Source organism: Pieris napi, chromosome 19 (genome assembly GCF_905475465.1).
Source record: "Pieris napi chromosome 19, ilPieNapi1.2, whole genome shotgun sequence".
NCBI lineage: Eukaryota > Metazoa > Arthropoda > Insecta > Lepidoptera > Pieridae > Pieris > Pieris napi.
In genome coordinates this window covers 7394691-7420405 of record NC_062252.1, presented here as the reverse complement: position 1 = coordinate 7420405, position 25715 = coordinate 7394691, and the positions used below count along the sequence as shown (strand labels likewise).

The window sequence follows — 25715 nt, the reverse complement described above, 5'->3', positions numbered from 1 at the left end:
TGGAAGGAGCTAGGCTGGGTTAGTTAGCCTGGACTTTAAGCACAACGGACTTAAGTGCGGAAACTGTGTCCACCAACTTTATATTATAAGCACTTAAAATCTAAATAATAAGTCTATTTTTCAGACAGTTATGGACTTTGTTTTGCATTGTACAATAAACCTTAACGCTAACCTATAATAAGGGAAAAAAATAAAATTTCAAAGTTATAAAACAATCTTCCTTGTGGCTCGAAAATCCACGGATCGGAGACAATAATGGTCTGAATTGTCCGTACTAAATATTTTTTTATTAATATTATCAAAATCACTTTGCAACATGCGTAACCCACTAACGGCTATCTAATGCGGCTTGTCACGTGACCATTTCCATACAAATCCTTATGGCGTAAGTGGTCGCGCTTGTCAGAAAGTGATTTCGTTTAGGGCCCCACCATCATATTGACGGACTATACAATTATGTATAGAGACATTTTAGATAAATACTTAATACATAAATAAATAAATCAGTCTTATTGCATTCTACAAGTAAGGGAGCGTTCAAGTATTACATAACGAATTTTGGGAGGGGGGGGGGAGTCATTTTGTAAAACGTTACGATGCGGGGCGGGGATTGAATTACACGTTATTGTTAATATTATTTTCGACTTACACCACATAATAGTAACTGAAGAGTCACTAGGTGGTCACGAAACGTTTTATTATACTTGGGTACAGTACTGTACTTGGGTACTGAAAAACGTTACGGCGAGTTACATGGGGGGGGGGTCAATAATCTCCAAAAATTGCGTTACGTAATACTTGAACGCTCCCTAAAGTCCTCTTTCTACTGAGACAGAGTGATTTAGTTTTTATGAAGAAGGCGCTAAGAGATAAGTGATTATTAACAATATGCCATTTTAAACGTAATTCAACGAAATATATATATTTTTTAATATTAGTATAAATATTTTTTTGTCCCTGGTGTTTTAAATATGGCCGTTCAAGTATTACGTAAGTACTATAGAGGGGTGGGGGGGACTTTATTTCTTATTTGGTGATTACGTCAACAGTAATTATTTACTTTTTACACATAATTATTACTCGCACATTGTCTATGCTTGAAGACGAAATGCATTTTCGAGGATTTCTATAAAAAATTAAAGCGTTTATGTTCTATTATTTTTGAGAACTTCGGTTACTTTTAATGACAAGAGGAGGGGGGGGATAAATTGCAGTTAATATACTTACGTAATACTTGAACGGCCCCTAAAGTGTAAGAGAACTTAATTGAGGTTTAACTGTGACTAAATTTGAGATCACGGTCTAATACATATTGGAAAACCAGAACATTGTCAAACTTCAAACATAAAAATTTACAGATCATAAAACCAGCGTCTATACATAAACAAAAAACCTGTGGCGCTACAACTCTTGACCTCTTGATTTCTATATCTGATAATCTTCTTAAACCCTTCTGTGCTTGACATGTGTGCTTGTGTGTCGATGTCTCAGCTGAAATATCTATTGGTGCACAGCTGTGATTCGACCCAACGACCTCAGGGATGTGAGACTACACAAAATACTCATATTAATAAAATCAAATCAAAACTTATATCTAATTAATTTATAACGTCACAACCTTTCTTATTTTAGTTTATGGAAGAAAAATATACTAAACGTGAAGCTACATTAAAAAGAGCAATTCACATGATTCAATTTCTGAATTTTGTGTACATTAAGTGTAATTAAATTAAAAAAAAAGGGTGCGTGCACTTATGTATGCGCGTAAGAAGTTATACTTCTTTGGCATTATTAAAAAATAGTTTTTAATTGCATGCAAATAATTAATTGCAATTAAATAATCAAAGACTGGAAAAGGAGTCATTATAGTCAATAAAGTTCAGTTTACATTAGAAAAATTAAATAAATAAATATTTAGTATTATTCTCTTACATTAAGTGTAACATAAATTCTATTATTATTCGAATGTTGTTTTTAAATTATGTCCAATGCCGTAGCATCTTCCGTGGGCAACTTCATTCTGTTAATTTTCACTCTCATCAATTTTTCATAACGCGCCTAAAGAAGTATAACTTCAAAAATGCTGAGTATGATGATGCAAGCTAAACTCAAATGGCTTAATTTTTCCATAAAACAATTATACAAACAGGCATTACCTTAATTGGCCTTTGAATTATCCAAAGTTATTACATTTACAAATTCGTTAGTTCTTCAATAGGACTGCTTATTTTGTTGGGCTGTGTCATTATTTGAATATCGACTCTGTAAAAAACGCAAGTGCAATAGTAAATATAAAGCAGGTACATATGTTGAAAAATAACTTTTATAATGGATATAGAAGTGAATTTTATATTATTTTAATTCGACATGTTGAGTGCAATAAAATTCTCGTGTCACAATGTTCGTTCCCGTACTCCTCGGAAACGGCTCGACCGATTCTTATGAAATTTTTTATGCATCAAGTAAGTCAAAGCATCGGCTACTATCTATCTTTCAAAAACCTAAATTTTTATTTTTTAGATATAAAATTTTGTTTTTATTTTTTTTATGATACAGCATACAAAAACACATACAACCCTTTATTTTCACCCCTCTACGATCAACCCCTATTTTTGATTTGTTAATTAAAATCTTAAAACTTGAACTCCGAGGTTTATATAGAGAAAAGCACAGAAAAACCTAAAAAGTTTCATTACAGAAAACCAAACAGTCTCTGGGGTAGCATAGCAAAATGTTCCATGTTGGTATGTACTAAAAAAAGCTAAGCGAATTTACATTAAGGAGAAACAAAGTTCGCGGGCAGCTAGTAGGTATACATATAAAATTTCATGTCACAGTCTAGTTTATTATTATAGTTTATAATTTTCTTATATTATCTTTCCAACCCAGAACAATCATTGATTTGTATTCTTATATTATCTTTCCAACCCAGAACAATCAAGATATTGTATAAGCGCAGAATATCATCTATATAGAGATAGATCTATAGAGAACAAATTTAGTGAAGAAAAACTTACAATAAATCATTTGGAAGCTCTGCAGTATTCATTTTATTTTTGGTTATGTACATAATACAAAGTACTTTGAGGGATGGTAAGTATTCTAGCAAATGAAGGTCATCTTTATCCAAAACTTTTTCCTCATCCTCACTTTCATCATCTTTTGTTTCTACAGGCACATTGTCTACTGGACTAAAAATTAAGGAGAAAATATATAGATTTTATATAACAAATAAATAATTAGTTTATGTTTTGTTTTCTCAGTTTGGTAGTGGATGTAGGATTAGTTGATACTTTCAGTCATAAAAAAATAAAATATTTCAATAGTTACCTTGTTCCTCCAAATAGGTATACTTTGTCACTATATTTGTCGTTATAGAGAATACACACCTGCCGTCTTCTTTTACAGGGTGGTGTGCCATAAACATTAATAAATTCCCATTGATTACTTAAGAATGAATATCGATGTATGTCATTGTAATGTGTCTTTTTTTTGTCATTATACCCACCAAAAATGTACATAAAATCATTATGTATCCCTGAAATATTCAAAAGTTTTATAAACAATTTATTGTGTTATTTTATCATTGAATGGTATTAAAGGGTCTTGAAAGTTTATCACAATTTATTGGTATCTTTTTAAAATTTATATAACCAATAGGATGTGGCAACACCTGGTAACTTACAACTAGAATGACTCCGCCTTCCATCTGGTTTAATTCCTCTTGCCTTAACTTTTACCCATGTTTCTGTTACAGTATCAAAATAATAGACTAAATTAGAGTAATACTCTTGATCATTAATAAGTGGCCTTCTTAACTCTGATCTGCCTCCAAAAATGTACATTCGATCCCCATATGCCAATGCAGTATGAAAATCCCTCCCTTTTGGAGGACTCCCTTTAGCACACACATAACACCATTCCATAGTTTGTAGATTTAAATAGTGCAAGTTGTTTGTATATTCATCAGTAATGTAATCAAATCCTCCAAATATATACATTTTATTGTTGACAATACATGCTGAATGACCATCTTTTCCATTAGGTATTCTGCCTGATACCAGGGGAGTGCTCCACTTAAATTCCTCAGTATCAAAACAATAGACTTTGTCGCAAGGTGCAGTATAATTACGTCCACCCCATAGATAAATCTGGAAACAAAATAGTATCCTTATCATAAATATGTTGCCACCTTCAACTATACTTATTTAATTGTGGATGGTTGTTTAAGCAATTCTATAAAACAAACTGTAGGTTGTCTATATGTGAAATATTAAACCTTACCTTGTCTCCATATGCGACACAAGTGTGCCCATACCTCTGGAATGGTGCTCCTATCACGTCATATTCTACAGGAGCCCATTTGTATACCTTTGTGTCTAAAACATGAACTGACATTGGGTCCCAGAGTCGGTATACTTCCAATGAAGTATAACCCCCAAAGGAGTATATTTTGTCACCAACCAGGGCTGCTGCGTGATTCACCCTCCGAGGCCCACCATTAGTGTGCAAAGTCCAATACATTTTATTAGTTAAACCGTTAAGTTCACATTTAATTATTATGAGTTCAACATATTTTATTTTTCCCGAACTAGCTAACTCATCTGTATGAAACGGTATAAATCAAGCTAGCTATACTGAAATGTTTCCTTGGCTCAACTTAATTAGTAATAAAACCATCTAAATAAAATACTTTTACATTTATCATTTAGTTATGTTTTGTTTTTACTCTACGATGCTCAGAAAAGGACGTAGGTAACACGAGTGACGAGTTACAAGTAAGTTACAACAACTCACAACAGTGATCGATTTTTTTTCCGCCCATGGCGCAGGCTATAGTCTTCGACCATACCGCCTAGTCTTTCGTAATTCGTAGAACAACAGTGATCGAGTACGCTGTAGTCTGTACGACCAATGACTAAAGAAAATCTATCACAGAATAGAAATCTGTAAGGTTATCGTTGGCAGAGTCTGTGCTCCAAGAGAACCGGCGCGGTGTGGCGGTTATGCGAATTTGCTACATCACTTAATTTATATATTATACAAGTTTAACATATTAAAAGTATTTTTTCTCATTAAGACGTATCAAAATGATTACTGCGGAACTGTAATGACGTAATAATGTTGTCAACTTAACGAGCACTTCCACGTCTTCAAATTATGGGGTATCTGTTTGTTCTCTAATAAATAAACAAACTATTCACAAATAAGCTGTAGGTGGCTTATGGTTGACAATTATGGTAGCTAGTGTTGTTGCTGATGGAGAAATTTAAGGTAAGTACATGGTAACAATTTTTTTAAAACTGTCGCATAGCCCATAAGTAGATATTACAAACTCGGCATCTTTGTCCAAATTTTAAAACTACTTATAGAAACGAAATAAAAACATGTGCTTATCTAAAACTCTTCGATTGAAACACTTTAATCCGTTAATACTCAGTGATATTGCCTCGAGACCCGAAACAGAAGTAATTCATATACTTACCTACATTTCAAATTTTAATCGGATATCTACATTTGTTAGGACAACACAACACCGACTAAGAAAATCTACCAAGAAACTAAAATTATGACGATTAAATAACTATATGTTTATGACATCGTAATTTAAAAAATATTAAATAGCTTATTTGAAAAAATCAAACACCACTACATGCAATACTCCTCGAGCGAGTTTATCTTGCCAAAGCCACGTACAAATTATTTGAAAAAGTCCATTAAGTATGAGAGTTTGCTAATTGCACATTTTAATCAATTACCGTCTAAAATCCGGCATTTAAGATAGAGATGAGAATGAGCATAATAGAATAGAATTGGGACGACTAATGGCGACGAGTATCTCATATATATCTCTATACATATTAAGTTTCTCTACATTTTATGTAATGAGAAATAAAGTTCTTTAAACAATATCTTGAGTTGGAAGGTTGAAGACTGATCAGTTACAAGAAATTGTAACCACATCAGTTACGTTGAAGTCAAAGACAACCACCATTTTATTTTTAGGTAAAGATTATCAAATTTAGGGGCAAAAAACTGACTCTTTATAGATTCGTCATGTCTATGTGTCCCACTTACCTTATTCCGATACCATTGGGACCATACAGTTGAAACTTCAAAACTAGATATTTCTGTAACCCACATTATGAATTTTCTTACATGAAACCAAAAAAATTTTTTTGAAGTGAAACTTCTTTAACTCAAGGGTCAATTTTTACGAAAACGTCACGATGATGTGCAGCGTTTTTGTCGAAGAAAAGGGAGAGAGGGATTGAGACCGATCGAGAGAGTGAGAAGGGTGAAATACCTTATACAAATTCTATTTTTAAAATTCAAATTTCGTAGAGTATTTATGAAATATTAGTAAATACTGTATTTGTGTAAATAAAAATAATAATTGAAAAAATTAAAAAATATTAGTAGGTAGAGTCCTTTTCATGAAAGAAGTCCCGCGGAGATTTTTGGAACTAAATTTTACAGGTCGGCCATGTTGTCGTAGATTTTTGTGAGTTTTTAACTAGGTTAGTGCATTTTAAAGATTTTTTACAATGCCAAAAGTTGTATAAAGTTCGGCTCGAGAAATGATATTGAAGGTGAAAGAGTTCTGTGAAGCGGAACAAAATAATCAAGGTGTTTTAATACCACTAAACAATGTTCAGAAGAGAGTAGCCGCCATAACAGGCACTTTTTAAAGTTGCCACATAATAATTTTTGCTGTATTGATGGCACTTTTATGATATAAATTCATTTTGCGACAAATTTGAACAAATACATAACGAATGAAACTAGGTAACTGAAATTAAAACATATATTACATGGTACATAAGCATTATAAACTTAAAGTTATTATTATTTTTAATTGTTCATTAATTAATTGCAGGTGTGTCAGAGAGAACTGTAACAAGAATTATAAAAAAAGGTATATCAGCGGCGAGTACTTCGAAAAAAATTGTCACCCCGGGGAAGAGTCGCCCGCATCCGAAATAGTATCAATATAACAAATAACAATTATATCTACGGCTGGTGATACTGAAACAGAATCTGATTCTGTTTACATCCACTCTTCAGACAGTGATGTTCCTATGGCCGCTGATCACAATTATTCAATAAAACTCTGAATAAAATAAAATTATGCTTTTCTTTACCCTATTTTCTCTTTTTTTCCCTGTAAGTAGGTAGAACACCGCTAATATAAGTAAATAAAAATTTACTTTTTACATAAAAGAAATATTGTTTCATCGAAGTATGCAGAAAATAGTATTATTTGATAAATTACATATTATGCTAAATGTAAAATAGGTAAATTTTTTACTCATAGATGGCAACATTACGTCACGCGATTACAGCGCCGCGTCTGGGGGACTTCTTTCATGAAAAGGACTCTACCTATTTTATATTTTATGTAAAAGAATTTATTTAAATCTCAAATAACGAATTGTAAATTAAAATGCCACGTGTTTTTATTATCGAAGAAATTATTTTTTTTTATTATTATTTGTATCAATTTTCGACACTTAATATTTTAATGACAATTAAATTCCTAAGATAAGTATCTTCCTTTTTCCCTCCCTCAAGTCTCGGAAATCTAAAGTATTAGATTAAAGTAAATGTACATTTACAATTAATTTAACTTCTTGACGATTCATAAGTGTACTTGTTTACCTATATGAATAAAGGTATTTTGACTTTTAGTTAGATTTGTATAAAATATGAACAAGAGTTATAAATTGGTTTGACAAAGAAGTTTCACTTGTGACATGTGTACTTTGTACGCACGCACATTTTTTTAGCTAAGCGGACTTTTTCACTATATTGACTAAGTGAGCACTCGTATGTATATTTAAAAATATTAAAATTGAATAAAATCAGCCGTTTTCATGCAGTTGTAGGGTTCAAAATAAAACTCACATTTATTTAAACGTAGTTTAAGTGTATTAGCAACGTTGGTACATGAGGATTACTGGAATAATACTGTTGTTATTGCAAACATACGTCTCGCTGTGTCCCAAAATAGTAGGTAGGTACTTAGTACAAAATGTATAATCACCAAAACCGTGCACGCACTAATGCCTTATATTAAATACTTTATGCGTCTATTACACCTATAAATTCAATAACTGACACTACTAATAGGTAGATATAAAACGTGAGCATTCATACACAAAGTTTTATTACTTATATTCGACTAACACATGATTTAAATTCATCTCAATTGTTAACGTTTCGAGTGGATCCATAGTAAGACAACGATTTATAGGAGTTTCAAGATACGAACTACATAGCTAAGATGCAGCTTAACTATTGGATAGAGGTGACGTTGTAATGGGCATATTTGATGGTTGACTGCGATACCATTACAGAAAATGAAGCCGCATTTCGGCTTGTGAAGTGACACCTATCCCATGTTTTATCAACTACGTGATAGAGATTCAGACTATCGTTATAAAGACGGAGAGGTTAGGATAATTTATTAAAAACTCCAATAAAAAAATTCTTGCCATGGACCAACAAATTCTCAAAATTGCAAATGTAGCATTCGGATCAATAAAAATTGCTTCTACAATAACACTAATCTAACAAAGTCTTGTATTATATTTCGCTAAAAATAAAAATTAAAGGAAAGCTAAACGTCAAGTCTTACATCCAAATTCCTTCGTTATCTGTTAAAAAAAAACACAAAACTTAAGAAAAACAAAACGTCAAAAACCAAGGCAAATAAAAAGAAGAAATAATAAAAAATAATTCTTTAATTTTCTGTGAATATAATTTCTTTATGCACGATTATTTACTATTAAACTACATACAACATGACATAAGAAACTATTATTAATACTACTGTCGCAACGACAAATGAAATACATTTGTTAAATAATTTTCATATGTAAAATAAAATATAAATAATCGAGTATTACTGTTGCAACAACTGTATAATCTGTGGTTATCACATACCATAGACATCGATATAATAATGTTATGTAACTCTAAGTTACATACCCATACATTGGGCAATACCGGCTTAGTACGAGTCTACAATACGACAATAACAATAACGTAATTAATACTAGACGCACATTGTTTGACTATAAACTCGTACTAGGCTCGATATATTTAGAGATCTAATGGAGAAGAGGGCTTATTACTTGTTAAGTAGAAAATTTTTATATAAAATTTAAGTTACTCAAGCCCCATCTACCTTCCGGAAAAGAAATAAAATTTACAAGAGATAACGTAATATATTACGCGAAGATGGTAAAGATTTCACATTACATTGAATAACACAATACACTTTCGCCTACATTTTCTATGAAATAAAATCAATTTGAAAGATTTAGGTAAACATGTCAAATTATATTGACTCGTTCACGATATTTTCACCTTGCTTGGATGTTTTTATATGAAACTCTCACCACCAGGGGACTTATATAGAACTGCAATGATTGTAATAATAACACGATGATTTAGGTTTCAATATTTACTGTAAATGGATAATGTTACTGCTTATTTCATATAGAAATTATGTTTTAAATAAGAACCCGAGACTAAAATATTATTGAATCAGTTCATATATATATAATTCCCCTTTCGCATTCATTTTCAACACCACAGATGACAAATTTCAGTATGACATCTATGAAAGGTGTACGGGAACGAAGAAACGCTTCATAGAAGCGACTTTGCTGTGGCAAGCAACTATTGTACAATCAATTTGTATTAATAAAATTATCTTACAAAACTCATACCCTTAAATAACTTTGTACCAACACTAGACACTTCTAAATGCTCTCTTGTGCTTGGCCCTATTAGCAAAGTTCAACCAAAACTCGATTACACCGCTATAATTGCCCATAATCATACAGTCCCGAATAAAATGATTTGTAATAAATAATTTAAGACTAACCTTAATACGGAGGGAAATTAATCCTTAATCATATCTTAAATAATAAGTGAAATTTCATCGATTTAAATGATTCTTAAGGCCTGTAGAATTATTGAGCTATTTTTTCCTAAACATATCTAAAGTGTCATGCAAATGATTTTCAGTAGCTAAAAATGGAGTCATATAGGAATGTAATTGGTCAATTGCGAATTAATCCTCACGTTAAAAACAGTTGTACCTACAAGCATCTTTTAACACATATAATAGTAATAGTATGCCGTGTGTCAAATTTGACATACAGGAGTCATACTTAGCGCTATGTTTCTCGAACTTCGACTATGACAAATTAAAAACTTTTTACACTCCAATATTATTTATCAACTTTTGTCACATTGTGTTGATGTCCAACTAGCTTAATTAGCCGTTCAATCAACAGCCTAGCCGCTTTACGAAACAGCGCCGTTAAAATGATATTCAGCCATTTCATCAAACAGCTAGGCAATTATGAAATAATTTGGATAGATGATAGTTAGTTCCACTTATTGCCACTATGATTTCCAAAGATCAGTAATGTTAAATTTTAAATATATTTATTTATTATATTTTTTTTATAAACATTTTTATGTTATGTTTTATCTATTTTATTTCTGTCACATTGTATCTTAGTTTATTAAATGTTGTGACTTAATGTTGGCCGCTAGTTTAACGGCGCTGTTTAGTAAAGGCTAGGCTGTTGTTTGAACAGCCAATTAAGCTAGTTGGCTGCGACACAAAAAGAGATCAGCTATTACAGTGAAGTGTATTACGGACTTCAAAATAAAAAGTTATTGTAATTTTTCCTATGTAAAAATACTTGTACCGCTGAATGGAGAGTATAAAATATTTAAAAACTGTCCAATTACAATCCACTCGACCAAAATCTACTACTTACACAATATACAAACGGACAGGTAAAAAGACATACAATGTGGAATGGTTACAAAAACCACTTCTGATTCAACTATGAATATCGCTTAGGGAGCGTTCAAGTATTACGTCACGCAATTTTTTGGAGATATTGCCACCCCGTTACGTTACATGGGTGGGGGGGGGGGCATGTAACGTAACGTTTTTCTGTCTTTTATCCCCGCCCCGCTTCGTTCGTTTTACGAAAGGACACCCCCCCCCTCCCTAAAATTCGTTACGTAATACTTGAATGCTTTCTAAGCGTTACTAATAGTTAAAATAATGGTCACTAGATTCGTTATGCAATAAATTGCTTATGAATAGAAGATATAACACCTATAAACCCCTTATGTCAATAATGGCACGATTATATACAGGGGAATTGACATGAAATAGCTGAATCGAAACTCCCGAACAAAATTCATATAAAAAATTCATTAAACACTTGCACTGTAAATGGTAATCCATTAATGATTATATCATATCTTACGATTATCGAATATAAATGCGTTACCAATACGTACTATAAAGTACCAAAATTACACAAATCGATTAAATGTCTTTTCGTTTAGCTATTGTCTGAGAATGTAAAAAATTGATATTCCAAAAGTTGTCTATGGTCTATAAAATACGTCTGTGTTCGTCAATTTTTCAAAATCAACTTTCTATATGGAATGTTCCAATAAGTGAGAAGAACCCCACCAACAAATCAGTCTAAACGCATTTAAATCATCTATCTCTTTTCCTCACAACGTATACACTTTGAAAGAAAGAGACAAAATACTTCAGTTAAAAGAGAGCGGACTGATTTAGTAAAAAACATATTTTATAGACCCTAAAATCTCGCACTGGGTTTAAATGCACATTCAAATGAAATTGATCGACTCAAGTTACCATATAATAAAAAGCTTTTTACTCTGTGGAAAATCATTAACATTCATCGGTAACTCAACGTGTGCTAGGAGGGGGCATCTGTGCCTGAACACCTTGAAGATTCATCGGCCGACCGTTTGGATTTCCCATTCCTAGTCCATCTGCATAATTATTCGCGTCCATTGGAGGCATATCCTCGTTCTAAAATATTTAAAATATTAATAAATAAGGAGTCAATATTTTCCAAACAAAATAAGAAGATTAGAAAAATGATTTGCATAAAAAATAATTTTCTACTCTTTCTAAAATATCGAATTATTGACTATGTTCTATTTAAGCTCTCAGTGTCACCTTAAATACAATAAGACCACAGACAATCAAGATCGTTGCCTCTTATCTAAGCTGATATTACAATATTGAAAAAAAAAAATGCTTTTATATTATAATACTAGCTGGCAAACGTTTGTTTTGCCATGTACTTATATCATTTCTAAAAAACATTGTTTTAGTTCAATAAAAATAACTATCTGCTATAAAAAAAAAATAGGGGTTGATCGTAGAGGGGTGAAATTTAGGGTTGTTTGTATTTCTTAATGTCACATATTAACAAAAATAAAAATTGTATCCAAAAATAAAATATTTTTTTTTCTGACGGACACCCCTTATCACATAAGAAACGGTGGAGCCGTTTCGGAGGAGTATGGGAACGAACATTGTGATACGAGAATTTTATATTATATTTATATTGCATATGAAGCTTGAGAACGATTGTGCATCATTATGAAGCATGCCATAGTGAATGATTTTGTAAAATGCCAATTTTCCAAAAGACGCATTTTTATTAGTAATTTTACTATCAATGTTTCATGTGTATTTACAGTTATATTAATAGTGCTTATGAATTTTAATAAATGTGTTATTTTTTGAAGTATGAAAACTTTTTTAGCGGCGTTGTACACTTTTTTTGGAATGGGTAAAAAATGTTAAACTCGCGTCAGGACACGTGACCTGATCGAAAATTCGTAAGACGGATGGAGAGTAGACACCTGGCGCGGCGTATTTAATGTAATATAAATTGTCATGTTTGTGTACGATAGTCTACCACATAAATGATAGCACTTTTATACTGATAATTCAATTCGTGCAAAATTATTCCCTAACCATTCCAAAATATAAAAAATGCACAACGCTAATATTCAAGTTTTCACTTCTGCCGGCACTCCCGGAGTTCAAGCCGTCGTTTTTTTTTATTATGTTCAATCAGAGAATATCTAATAAATGTAGGTAAAAGAACATCACAAGGGAAGTATCGAATCGAATCCCTGAAAAGAAAATTACCTCTCGATGCCTGCGTATCGTGCGGTCCTCGTAACGTGTGCCCCCCGTGGAAGCCATAGGCCGACTGAGCGTGCTGTTAGCGTTGCTAGGCGAATGTGGCGCCCCCGCTGTGCCTGACGACGGCGTGCCTTGACCTAACGTTATATGGTCTATGTACATGCCTGTGGCTCTTACGCTTATAGGGTTTACAGTTTATAAACATTCTAAGAAAAGCTGGGCTAGTTGGTGTTAATAATGTATGATATATTGAAAAAAATACTAACTATATAATATTCAAATGTATATACGGACTGATTTATAGCTAAATATTTGTAAAACACAATTTAATATACAAATAGCGTAAAAACCACGTGGCAGGAGTATGTTAAATATTTGTACACAATAGCAAGGTCACACATACATAATTGTTATTCATTAGACATTGTTTATAATGTACAAGAAGTATTAATAGATTATTGCAATGAAAACAGTGCATTTTTTACATTACATTGATAACGCGGACTAAGCATAGCATGTTTGTTACCATGGTTACCAATGAAATCGTTCAATTGTAAGAAACACATTTTACGTCTATTACAGGCCATCTTTATATACATAATGGCAGGCCATTTAGGACCTTATTTCGACTAAGGGAGCGTTCAAGTATTACGTCACGCAATTTTTGAAGATTCTTGACCCCCCCCCCATGTAACGTGTCGTAACGTTGTTCTGTACCCAATAGTACGTTTTGTGACCACCCAGTGAAGTTACAATTATGTGGTGTAAAGTACTGGAAAGTCGAAAATAATATTAAGAATAAAGCGTAATTCAATCCTCGCCCCACATCGTAACGTTTTAGAAAAGGACCCCCCCCTAAATTCGTATACTTGAACACTCCCTAAATAAAGATTAAAATTATTCTTTAACTTACCGCTAGTACTGGAATTCCTCGTTGGTTGAGCGGCCCGAGCCGGAGTAAGGAAATCGGCTTCACGCCAACCGTGTTTACGGTATACCTCACGTAACTCCGCGTGAGACCACATTGTCATCAGTACTTGGCCTAAGGACAAATATTATATAAGCAACTTTAATTAATGTGTGTATGTGAAAACTACTATTTTCGAAGTGGAAAATCCAAGTGCGATACAATATTAATCATAAATTTAATTTATATTTAATATTTACTGACATTTAGGCAGTTAAGGCCTAAGGCAGTTTTTGCCGCGCACCACCATGTGGAACCAGCTGCCCACTGAAGTATTTCCGAACCAATTCGACTTAGGGTCCTTCAAGAAAAGAGCATACCAATTCTTGAAAGGCCGGCAACGCACTTGCGAGCCTTCTGGCATTGTGAGTGTTCATGGGCCGCGGTGTCACTTAACATCAGGTGAGCCTCCTGCCCGTTTGCCTCCTAGTACATTAATAAAAAAAATTGAAACGCGACGTCCGATTTTCCTTATATACATAAACCCTATATATAATGACACTGAAGGATTGTGCATATTATGGCGTTAAAGAGAATTGTCGTTAAATGGAGACTCCTACTTATTAGTCATGGTCAACAACAGTCTACACGTGCAAGCAATCCCAATTTAACATAAGAACGAAGTTCTTAGAAAGTTCGTATGCATAGTGCCGACAGTCGAGTTTATTCCGGGCTAGGATAATAAAGCGACAAAAGAACTCCTCATTTTAGCAACTTAAAAAGTACATTATTACTCAATTGTTGTCGTTATAGAGAGAGGGTGACATGCTATGTAGAGTGTATCATTATAAGAAAGACAAGCTAAACCAACCAAAGCCGAGTGATTTCGACGTTTAATAGACAGTCGTTACATGGAGTTTACACTTATACATAAAATATTAATCATATCATAAAGGTATATAATATAGAACATAAAAACTATCGTACGCAGAATTTTTTCAACATTTCAGTGCATTAGTAGTAATAACCTAAAGGGAGGATGCTCGACCGGTCTTACGACTGGGTCGAAAACCCCAGTGGCTAAGGTCGTATGACGTCATCGTTGTGATTAGTGCACAGATTAAAGGTGTCACTACACTTATTATTCGATAACCTATTTTCCTGACATTTACTGCCTTATAATCGAAGAATCAAGTTAAAAAAAAAATTTTAGACCTACCCGCAAACTTAAGCACCCTAGGCGTGTGTCTGTGCCGCTGCTTAGTGAGGTTAAGCAGCCGCTCAACTCCACCAGCTTCAAGAAGAGAACGTGAGAACTCCGCGCTCTTCTTTATCACCTCGTTGAGGGTAGCCAACACTGCTGCTATCGTGTCGTCGGAGGTACCCTGCAATTTTATTCTATTGCTTAGGAGACAGTAATTTTAATCTGTATCTGTAAAGAAATCTTACCTTTCGAATCTTACCTTTTAAAGAAAGTCTGGGCTTTTCTTAATGAGACAGTTATATAACGTTATATAACGCTCAGTTTGGATACGCAAGTTAAAATAGTGATATTGATACACATAAATTAGTCGATAAAACCTTTTTCATGCCTTCTAAATTTTTTTATAATATAGTTTTTTTGACATAAATCATTTCGTTTGTCAATCTTTCATTTTACCTATATTATATGTGCAGTGAGATAATTCTAAACTGCGTTCTGTGTTGTACGTACGTTTTAGCATGGCTAATGTTTTACTTAATATTGATGAATATCGTCAATTTTGCAGGGGGTGAATGAAAAAATTTAATTAATTAAAATTCGGTGTGGATATGGTATGGTATTTGTAAACAAAAGCTTCGCATTACAATTACAAAAAACTACAGTTTTTGCCATTTATATCTGTAGAGGTCGAAAAATCATTTTCATTTTTTACAAACAGGCAACGAAGTTTGACTTCATATAATTTGGAAAAAATATTTTTATGAAAAATAAATTATAATAATAATTATAAAATCTTTCTATCTTATTTTTTTAAATCACTATAGCTGCAGGGCTCTGTTAAGTATGAATCAGAACTTTTGACACGTTATTAGAGGAAATCAACGTAGTTTTTTATCGATTGTATTTATCGAAATTGCCCCCAAACTGAGCGTAGATAACGGGGTTTAGACATGAATAATGACAAGATAGAGACTTTAATAGAAATCAGAGAGTTACATCAACGTTTAGCACAATTATTTTCATTTACCTGATCATGTTGCTGGTTCCCACTAGGCAACTTCTGCACCAGATCCCGCATTGCATATTTCCCAATCAACTCCTTATTCCTTTGGTCGATGGCCAGATTCCGCAGTGCGGTCGCAACAGCGCAAACAACGCGATCTACTTCCATACGGAGTAGTTCTACAAGGATTGGTAGACCTGAAATATTTATGTTAACTTAATTTATTTACAAGTCAAATGGGTTGAATGTTGCTATTTAATGAAGTGATAACAATACACTTAAAAAAATAATTCAAATACTATTTATCGTACGATCGTACGTTTGATAATATCGATATCACAAGCATATTCTCTAATAAGGATGTCTTTAATCAATTAAAAGGTGTACGATTACGCAAAAATCGTACAAACATGAACGAATTAATAATGGCACAACCCAGTGTTCAGAAAAAGTTACTTTTACATACTGTAAAAGCGCATCACAGATCACAGATGAACGAAAACAGTAACTACATGGAGAGGCCCTCTAGGCAGACGATACAGAGGCAGACCCTACGCTCGATGGGATGACGATATCAATAAAATCGCGGATCCTCAATGGATCCAAATAGCTCGGGATAGAGAAAGATGACCAGCCTTGGAGGAGGCCTTTACCGGAAAGGATTACTGATACTTACTAACTGTAAAAGATATTAAGTGTACCAGGAAATAATATAAGGCTAAAAAAATACTAGATTAAAAAAACGCACTGAATTATTTTGATATTTTTGTATAACGAATAATATTCTGAAAAGTTTTAGCTAATTATTATAGAAAGTTCTCACCTTTCTCCTTTCTAACCGCAGCCCTAATGTCAATAGAGGGTTGCCAGTAACAAGCCGCCAAGTTTTGTAAAGCGCCGGCCGCCGCTTCCAGAGTTTCGGGGTTAGAACACGTCTGGAGTAGGGCCATATATAGTGGAACCACCTGAAAGTATATTACAAATAAAAATAATTCGTTTTTACCAGCACATTTGCATTTGCACTGGAGTTAGTACAAATAACCATGACATCATTCCATCAAATTCGACTTTATTCAATATCCATCATTCGTCCTTAGGGAGCGTTCAAGTATTACGTCACGCCATTTTTGGAGATTATTGACCCCCCCCCCCCCATATAACGCGCCGTAACGTTTTCTGTACCCAAGTATAGTAAAACGTTTCGTGACCACCTAGTGACTCTTAATACCTAAAAGTTACCATTATGTGGTGTAAAGTACTGGAAAGTCGAAAATAATATTAACTTGAATCCCCGCCCCGCATCGTAACGTTTTATAAAAGGACCCCCCCCCCCCGCAAATTCATTACGATTACGTAATGAATTTCTAGTATTAACTAGAACGCTTTCTTATCATTTCACCAGAACAAGTCCCAAAAGTGAATCTCTTTACAGATTTCCCATACTCAATAAAAAAACCAGTAAATAGCGGCGGTACAACTATTTGGATCAAAGTACAGACTATTTAAGCGAATACATTAAGAGAACATCTAGAACAGAGGTCAAACTATAAGCACTATACCAAGAATGATGAGTTTTTGTATAGAATCTGATTTGAAATGTATTTTATGGGAGCAAAGTTAGGCCTGTATTTAGAGTGTCAATCAAATTTTAATGTAGTTTCAAGAGCTGTCATAATACTTTTTCTATATGAATTTTGAGATATTTGACGGCGCTTTAGACGATTGTGACATTAAATACGAATTAGAATATGGACTATTTAGACTGTTAAAATTAAATTGTGTGCCATATTTTTCGTCTATCGAGCGCCCCACGCTTTTCCACAATAAAACCAGTATTTTTTGTTCATTACCATTTTCAGCCTAAATTAGGAATTATTTTTCACTTTTTAGTTTGATGTGCTTTAAAAGCGTGTTTTATAGTTTTTTTTTAAATTATATTTATTTTCCACTTTTTAGTCCTAGCAGCAATACGTGTTGTCTCAATTTAATCGTATTGCTTTGTGGACTTAAAACAAATTTCATTGTTTTTTCGAGATAAACCTATGAAATTATTATATTGTCGCTGATTCTTTATAAGTGCACAAAGTTTGAATTAAATCTGTCCGTTTCTGTCGGGTCAAAATCGAGTCTGAAGGAGTCGGTTATATACATACATACATACATACAGGTGAAGCTAATATAAAGCGTGTAAAAAATGGGTGGTCGTGACGCCTCTGGCCTAGAAATAGCACGTGTATCTTACCTCAGGTGACCACAACATTTCTGTACCCTTTGGAACAGTATACCCCAAAGAGTTCCCCGTCTCCAATGGCTGTGAATCCGCATCGTTCTTGCCCAAAGGGCTGGTGGAGTTAGAAGAAGAACCCTCTTTCTTCTTCTTGCTACCACCGAAACAGCCTAGATTCTCTCCTAAGATGAAACAAACTGTTATACGACGAAATTATTTGATTAATGTTCTACTGATTGGAAATAAAATACAAATTAATATGAAATTGAAAATAATAATTTTAAAAGTAGTATTAGTTGTATTTTACATAAACCATCGCGCCAAGTATGACGCATATTGGGTTAGAGACAAGAGAAAAGAGAAAAGAAGAAACGGTTACGAAACGCCAGGATACGGAAGATACAGCTTTTTGGGTTAAAAAAAAGTCCCGTCGGTAATGAATTCTTTAAAATCTGGGTAAATAAACGAAAAAATTGTTGACATTTTAATCAAACTAAAATCTTTTACATCGTCAAAAACAAATAAATTATATATATTTTAAGAAATAATTGTTACACACCTTTTGAAGCACTAGCTTGTATCCGCGCCTGTCCGGTACTCTGTGTGGGTGGCGCCCGTGTGTCGTACAACGGGTCATCTATTTCTTGACATCTGATAAATAAATAATCATTATATTATTAAAAATATTACAATTATACTTCGTTTCAACGGAAAAACAATATGTATAATATTTATGTGAATTTTTAAAAAGGGTATTTTTGGTATATGGGTAGTTCTTATATAAAAGGTTTTTCGTCTATGGAGGAGACGGCCAAGGAGAAAAGTTGGAGTTTTTCCATTATTCATATATATTATGACTTTTGGCCCGTTTGTGTATCTACTCACGTAAGGGCAAGTTACTTAAAACATATTTTGTCACTTTTTAGAGGGCCAGGGTAAATACATCAGGCAGGGTAGAGACATGAAGATCAGGGTAGATACGTATTTGACCAGGGGAGATAATTAGAAGCAATAAAACAAAGAATACAATTGAAATAATCAACTTTTATCAAAGATTGTTCTTGAAATTTATAATCAGGCAACATTTTTTATCGTATTTATTATTAATCAGACTAAATGCGCCGTTTTTAAGCGTTTATTTTCATGTCGACGGTTGTTGAATATTTTTTATTTGGTGCTTGCGATCTTTTGAAGTTATTATTTGTTCAATGTCAAATGGAGTCTCGTTTTCGGACTCTGAATCGGGGCCGTAAACGTCCTCGACTCGGAGACGAGATTTTTTTATTCGACGAGTATGTTATGACACCAAGCTTAAAATGATCGCAATGTATATCTTCATTGCAAAGCAGCTAAAAGACTTCATTTTCAATGTTGTCGGATCTTCAATGTTCCATGACACCTGATGGACGCGCAAAGTCCAGTAAAAGTCTTTATGTGTGTTTTACCACTAGCAAGCAAAGCGTCTTTGTCTCAATATATTTGTCATTTATAACGAAAACATTAATGCTAGGACAGTTTTTCTGAATAGCATCTGGCAAATCGCTCAGACATGCTATATCTTTGCGACTATCCACCTATAGGTCGGCTGATCTTTTGCAAACAGCACCGACACCATCTGGAACTCCCTTACCGTGTCGATCTTCATGGTAATTGCAGGTAAAATCTCTAAGAGCTGGGTAAAATTATATTAAATGAGTGACAAGAAAATAAAACATGTATTTGTTGCAACATTGTGTTACGGGTCCATCGCTCCAAAAATGAAGGATCTCTACTTCTGGTGGCAAGCTGTTCAAAATTGGCTGTAAGTATACCCATATAGCTGGAGGCGTATGTAACAAAATCTGTGACATCGAACAATAGCATGTTGTCTTTACTTCACCTGATGCCTCTTCTTTCTTGTAAGTTACAACTGTGTACAGACTTATCTGTTGACGTGCACCTCCAAAATGGAATGCTTGAATTTCTTCTGCGTATTTTGTTTAAAGTCACTAAGGTTCACGTGAATCACAGCTTCTCTTACTGTCAAATTTGTCTTATTAATTTTAAAAGCAGAATGTTGGTGGACTATATTCAGTTCATGGACGGTGAAAAAAATACTCCAAGTTGTCTTCTAACTGTATAATCAAATCACGTAGATAAAATTGAATCACCTTTTTCAATATTTAGTCACCTTTCTGGTCTAATGCCTTTTAGGATCAGTTATATTCGTAGTCTTGGATTCCCACTTTCTGCAAAAATTTGCTTACTAATATCAAATTCTTTTACAATGCATTCTCGCGATAGACACTGTTCGTTACACCTATTGCAACAAATTTGAAGAAGAAGATTTTGATGGTTTGATATTGATGTAACTTTGGCTTGGAATAGTGCCGTAAGAATCAGATCCACATTGGCGTGTGCAACACACAGACATTAAATAGGTGGCACAATTACTATGATACATATCTCCCCTGGTCAGTAAGTCTCTCCCCTGATAGTAATCTTACCAGGGGAAAGACGTTTTCATAACATAATACATTATTTTGGTTTATCCAAGAAAGTTTTCAATGAATAATAAAGCAAGCTTTGAATATTACAGTATTACTAAATTAGGACAGGAATTGCAAATAAATAAAATGATTATTATAACTTTTATTACTTACCAGTGGAGAGACACAATGACCTTGCGAAACCGTTACATCGCACGGACGTGACACAAAAACTGGCTAATTGCGTCGATCTATCCGCTTCTGTGCTTAGTATTGCGAACTTCACGTTGTTAATTGTCAATGAGCGAGTTCGGTAATGTGGCCGTATTATATTTTATATTGTAGCAGCGTGCGAATATTGCCAGGGTAGATACACAAAAAAAGCGGGACAACAATTAAGTTATAAAAATTATTGAAAATAAGCAAATATTTTTAAATTTTTCTTTAATAATATTTAAGTATATTTAATTAAGTTTGTGGTAAACATAGTTTGTTTTAGCAAATAATACAAATATTGTATGTATTGTATGCTAGTTAAGCTGAAACCGGTAAGGGGACAGGCCAGGGTAGAGACTTTTTTAGACTATATAACGAGTTTTACAAAAATATGCTTTAATGAGACATTTAATTATAATGTTATTTAATAAAGGACATTTATGAGAAGTGATTCATTGCACAAAATAGCAACATATAGACTAAAAAACCACTTTTAAATAGATTGCCACCATAGTTACCTCTTATAAGAGAATCACCCATTATGTAAACAAATAATTATATTTATTTTAGATTGTTAATTGTTAAATTGTGTAATTTGTAAAAACTGAGTTTTATTTAATTGTAATATTAAGTTTGTTAATCTGTCTTAAACGCGAGTTTTGGCTTGTCACTTGAATGTTCAATGTTACTTATAAATTTGCGTGAATTTTGATATAGAATGGGATATTTTTATTATATTTCATGCATATTACTGAGACAAAATTAAAGTTATAAAATACTATCAATGTTATTCAAAATGTTCATCGAAACGTGAACATACGATAATAATATCATATCAAAGCTTTTTTAATAACAATTATTTAGATTGAAAAAAAAAAAAAAAAAACTAAACTTAACATAAACTAAAATATATCATTAAAAGGAGTCCCTTTAGGCAACGTTCCGAAGATACTGGCAGCGTTCCCCCTTTGAATTGCTAGACTAATTCTTTGTCCGAGGTAGCTGCCAGATCTTCGGTCTCCTGTGATGTCGACTAACCTTTTTGAAATTTCTTTGAAAAGCCTTAAAGCGTTAGGACCCCACGGACCAAGGGTCTCGACACCGAATGGGACAAAATCATATTCTGAGCCTTGACCCCTGTATTTGCATGCTTTATTTTTTTCAGCCGCTTCACAAGCCGCACCAGCTCTGTAGTTGGTTCCACGTAGATGGGAAGGGGCCAGCGTGTCTGAACAGGTTGCATCCCATACCAGTACCCGACCCATCTTCCATGGAATCAAACTCATACCGTCCGGTCTCTTGCCATCGTCTCTTGCAATACCACTCGGCTCAAGTATACTTGGCACGTTGACGGTGGCAAGGGAACGGCGTATGATATCGTTAAGTGCGGCATGTCTCGAGAAGCGGCCTGCACTTTTTTGGCATGACAGGCCGTGATGTCCTAACTTGTCGACATCACTGCCACAGGGACATATATGAGGAGCGCAGACCGGAACCCCAAGCCGTAGACAGGTTGCGATTCGAAAAATAAAAAAATAAAAAAAAATTATATTAAATTAGATTAATATAATTGTTTTGAAGAACTTTTACGAAATAAACTCTAAATGTTGTTTCTATAATTATTTCGGGTAATTGATTAATTATTCATTATAGTTTTTGGTTTAGACTTTAAGATATTTGTTTAAAAACTAAGATTGGAGTTATTCGTAGCTGGAAAAATTATTATACGGCCGGCTGAAAATATGTATAAAATATGACTCACCGATAAGACAAATTTCGCAGCACACAAACGCAGTTTTCAACCACCTTAGTACCGATAGCATTGACGTTGAGGGCCGTTCGCACTGTGTGTAGCAGGGCTTCGGCGAGACCGGGCAACGAACGCAGTCGTCGCCGTGCGTACTCGCCCGCTGACGATGCGTTGCGGAGCGTACCGGACGCGTTACGGAATACTGGAATTATTTGAATAATTATTTTATTTAATAACAGTTATTAAAGCTTGTGACGTTTAAGCTGTTCCTGTGTTCCACTTTTTAAACATATTTGCATTGCAACACCTTAAAATGTATATTTTTTTAGTAAAAGTTTCACGCTATCTTATTCAGCCAATTTTTTTTTAGGTATATTAAACAGGCTAGAATAAAAAAATCATTTTCGGTAGGACTGGAAATTAAAGAAAAATATAAGAAATATAACTTACTAGTAGACCAATACGTTTCACCAGGGTTCGTGGGATGCCAACCAGAATGCAGAATAATAACTTTATTAAATATAACTTGAGCTGCGTCATCTATTATCGACTGTTTAAGATCTTCACACGAGGACATGTTCCAAATTACGCCCGTCACTAACTCTTTCACCTGTAAATATTCATAGTATTTTATTAAATCGTACTCAAATACGCCACAAAAAGTAGATTTTGTAGACATGAATATTATCAAAATTGTCCTGCATTTTCTTCTTCACAAAAAACTAAAAGAGGAGAGCATCCTTTCGAGATAATTTTATGGTTATGTCATTAAATTGTAGCTTATGTGATACGTTGGTATTTTCAACACAGCGCCATCTGTTAGAATTGTGACGGTCAAATAATAAACAAATAATTTGCAATAAAATAATATTGCGGGTATAAATCAAGATGTAAGCTGACCTATCTTTTAAGTTGATCAAACTGCACACAGTCTGCAAATTTGATTGAAATCGGTTCAGTAGTTTAGGAGTCCATAGCGGACAAACAACGTGACATGTAATTTATATATATAATGGCGCGTCTAAACGGGCCATGTTTTGCTGCAATTGATGGCTGCACTGTTGGCCACTAATTGCCCGGCCATTACAAAAATATTTTAATGCAGCTGATGGCCGAACAATCTATGGCTGGGCAATGTGTTGCAATATGTCTGCAATAGTATGGCCCATGATGCAGACTCCTAAACGGGCTACACAAACCGGCAACAATGGCTGACGAAATCACACTTGTCGCAGCAGCTTATATTGTTTTAAAAAAGAAACAGAACTAGAAGAGATTGTGGATTCGACCTTACTTAAATAGGCGTGAAACTGTAGACAATTTGAGTCTAGAAATAAGTCTTGATAATAAATTATTCAAGAACTAGAATGTCAAAAGTAGTCATTTTTACGTAGTAATCTAACGTCAAATACAGCTGATCGCAAAACACAGAATAAAGCAACAGGCACACTTCACTCAAAGCAAACGTCATGTCGCGTAGAAAAGGATACACTATGCCATAACAAAGAGAGTGACTGAAACAACACGAGAACTGGCTGTGCAATATTGCAGTTGAATTCGATAGCCTAGCGATCGTCCGGCCACCCATCGGGGCAACATCGGCCATATGTGGCTATACAAAACATGTTTGGCTATATGGCCGGGACATTACTGCAATATTGCATAGTGTGGCTGCTATTGTTTGCAATGTTGCCGGCCACAGTGTTGCAGCCATCAATTGCAGCAAAACATGGCCCGTTTAGACGCGCCATTAAGAATATACTTAATTTGTATCGAACGTAATTTCTGGAATTTAAAATTATGCTACGAAATAATTCTGGTGGTAATTATTTTATTATATTATAATTAATTAATTCGTTAGCGTTATAGTTCATAAAAAAATCTCAATTAATTAAGTTTTATATTATTTTCTCACCTCCATATCAGAAGTCCTGCAAAGCAGAGCCATAAGAGAAGGAATTCCTCCCGCGTCCCGTATGGCCCTTTTATTCTCATCGTTCTGTCTCCCGTAAGAGAGATTACGAAGCGCACCACACGCGTTTCGGGATACTTCGGGGTTCTCATGAGTCACTAGTCGCACTAGGGGAGGTATTCCACCTAAAATAATAATATATTTTTTCCATATACGGATCACAAAAAAATTTGTCATGTGGGTACATCAAATAAATATATTTCATTATTTAATAGTAACACAAATTTTAAGGCAATAAGTTTAAGGGGAAAGTGCCTAGTACCCTGTTCAGAAATCTTTTAGAAGCGGCATTTAATATTTATTGTAATTAAAGGATGTTTAACTTTTGGACAACCCTATTAAGTATAAATATAATTATTAAATTATTTATTGGGCTGTTGGGTTCAATTGCACAGACGCACTTTAAAGATTTATGTGTGCGCCTGGAAGATAGTACCGGTGACCCCAAATCTGGTGCTCTCCTCGATCAACGAATTAATATCGCAATACAGCGAGGAAATGCTGCCAGACTTAAGGTCCACGGCCACGGAACAAATTTATATTTATCAATGTTTAATTATTATTATTATTACTATATCTGTTAAGGATATTATAAATACTGCATATTTGTGTGTTGGAAATAAATATATCTTGGATATTTTGAAGTCTTTAGTAACTATTGTTATTATCAAGTTATTATTTAAAAAACATCATTTTGTACAATGTTTTATTTTACATGACACATAAAATTATGTTTATTAACATAACTTTTACACGTTTAGTCGATATCAACTCCGGGGAAATAAATACAGATAACACTTTTTCTACAACTGTGATACTTTTTGACATTCAACACCTTTTGTCTTCAGTCACCGTGACCACGCACGCTGTAAAGCACGCTAAACGTTGGATTTTTTTTAATCATGTAAAATAATTATAAGTTTATAATAATACATAAC

At 33.8% G+C, this 25715-nt stretch overlaps 2 protein-coding genes across 5 annotated transcripts in view; both read right to left on the bottom strand.

Annotated features, from left to right (window-relative positions):
- Positions 1–1073: 1073 nt before the first annotated feature.
- LOC125059315 (kelch domain-containing protein 3) lies at positions 1074–4784 on the bottom strand. The gene is made up of 6 exons (XM_047663689.1): positions 4285–4784; positions 3686–4151; positions 3331–3538; positions 3018–3191; positions 2157–2262; positions 1074–1549 (listed from the first exon to the last, which is right to left on the bottom strand). The coding sequence occupies exons 1-5, from the start codon at positions 4522–4524 to the stop codon at positions 2193–2195; spliced, it is 1158 nt and encodes a 385-aa protein (XP_047519645.1). The 5' UTR covers positions 4525–4784; the 3' UTR covers positions 1074–1549; positions 2157–2192.
- Positions 4785–10764: 5980 nt separating this feature from the next.
- Positions 10765–25715, bottom strand: part of LOC125059090 (catenin delta-2) — a 59747-nt gene continuing 44796 nt past the window's right edge. For 2 of the 4 annotated variants that reach the window (XM_047663294.1, XM_047663295.1), the window contains exons 10-20: positions 24721–24902; positions 23256–23415; positions 22818–23007; positions 18931–19022; positions 18387–18568; positions 16968–17109; positions 16169–16341; positions 15157–15322; positions 13944–14072; positions 13034–13167; positions 10765–11896 (exon numbers count right to left, since the gene is read on the bottom strand). In XM_047663294.1, coding sequence (XP_047519250.1) covers positions 11771–11896; positions 13034–13167; positions 13944–14072; positions 15157–15322; positions 16169–16341; positions 16968–17109; positions 18387–18568; positions 18931–19022; positions 22818–23007; positions 23256–23415; positions 24721–24902 — 1676 coding nt within the window. In that variant the 3' untranslated portion in view covers positions 10765–11770. The remainder of the gene's footprint in view (positions 11897–13033; positions 13168–13943; positions 14073–15156; positions 15323–16168; positions 16342–16967; positions 17110–18386; positions 18569–18930; positions 19023–22817; positions 23008–23255; positions 23416–24720; positions 24903–25715) is intronic. The other 2 variants (XM_047663296.1, XM_047663297.1) reach the window with 2 other exon arrangements.